The following is a 1590-nucleotide window of genomic DNA, read 5'->3' on the forward strand; positions in this document are numbered from 1 at the left end:
GGACACCTGGACAGTCGGGGTTTGATCGCCGACCTGCTTAAAGCGAGACCGTCCAGTTCAAGTGTTGGACAAACAATGATGGGAAACAAAAATATATATAAATATAAAGGCCAGCTATATATAAACGTAAGCATTATATTATGATCGACAAGACATTAGTCACTATTTGAGACAAAAGTTACTGACTAGAAAATACAAATCTCGAAGGGAAATAATGTGAGAATATGATATTAGTTTCTGACCTCAATGTACTGGGTTAAGCTTATTTCCACCATAATATAAAGGTAAGCTTATTTTTACCACAATAAAACAGGCAACACCAAGGCTACCTTCACAGAGTTTACATAAACAGGAAACACCAAGGCTACCTTCACGGAGTTTACATAAACAAGTAGCACCAAGGCTACCTTCACAGAGTTTACATAAACAGGAAACACCAAGGCTACCTTCACAGAGTTTACATAAACAGGCAACACCAAAGCTACCTTCACAGAGTTTACATAAACAGGAAGCACCAAGGCTACCTTCACAGAGTTTACATAAACAGGAAGCACCAAGGCTACCTTCAAAGAGTTTACATAAACAGGCAACACCAAAGCTACCTTCACAGAGTTTATATAAAAAAAATAGCACCAATGCTACCCTCACAGAGTTTACATAAACAAGTAGCACCAAGGCTACCATCACAGAGTTTACATAAACAAGTAGCACCAAGGCTACCATCACAGAGTTTACATAAACAAGTAGCACCAAGGCTACCCTCACAGAGTTTACATAAACAAGTAGCACCAAGGCTACCCTCACAGAGTTTACACATCTGGGACTCGGGGTGTGTGATGACTCTTTTGTTCTTGTGTCAAAATGCAACAGTTACTTTCAACCGCCTACAGTTTAAAATATATAATAACTTGTATATGTATATGTTATTGTGATTGCATGGCGCCAGTGTTCATTCCATGTTCCCCATTAACTCCCCATATGACACCCTCCACACCTTTATTTATAAATTGGTTGTCTGATTTCTGACTATTTAGAGTGACACCTGACCAGCCACGATAGTCGCATCATGGGCCGGAACTTTCTATGTTACCGGATACGTGGAGACAATTAGTCAAAAAACTGGATGGAGAACAGCTCCAGAAAGCTTCTCCATTTCAACTGAGACCAAATAGATATGATTCATCCGAAACAAAAGCTGTCCAATTACAGCTACAACCAGCATCTGGACGGTCAATATTACTCCGTGAGGGTCAACATTACACCGTGAGGGTCAATATTACTCCGTGAGGGTCAATATTACTCCGTGAGGGTCAATATTATTCCGTGAGGGTCAATATTACTCTGTGAGGGCCAACATTACCTCGTGAGGGCCAACATTACTCCGTGAGGGCCAACATTACACCGTGAGGGCCAACATTACACCGTGAGGGCCAACATTACTCCGTGAGGGCCAACATTACACCGTGAGGGTCAACATTACTCCGTGAGGGCCAACATTACTCCGTCAGGGCCAACATTACTCCGTGAGGGCCAACATTACACCGTGAGGGTCAACATTACCTCGTGAGGGCCAACATTACTCCGTCAGGG

At 42.3% G+C, this 1590-nt stretch overlaps 1 protein-coding gene across 1 annotated transcript in view; it reads right to left on the reverse strand.

The window, feature by feature from the left end:
• The window catches only part of LOC123761544 (uncharacterized), an 18592-nt gene extending 17215 nt beyond the window's left edge, over positions 1-1377 (reverse strand). Inside the window, exon 1 of the mRNA XM_069330307.1 lies at positions 1361-1377. Coding sequence (XP_069186408.1) covers positions 1361-1377 — 17 coding nt within the window. The remainder of the gene's footprint in view (positions 1-1360) is intronic.
• Positions 1378-1590: the final 213 nt, after the last annotated feature.

The sequence above is a fragment of the Procambarus clarkii genome, chromosome 24, assembly GCF_040958095.1.
Source record: "Procambarus clarkii isolate CNS0578487 chromosome 24, FALCON_Pclarkii_2.0, whole genome shotgun sequence".
Taxonomy (NCBI): domain Eukaryota; kingdom Metazoa; phylum Arthropoda; class Malacostraca; order Decapoda; family Cambaridae; genus Procambarus; species Procambarus clarkii.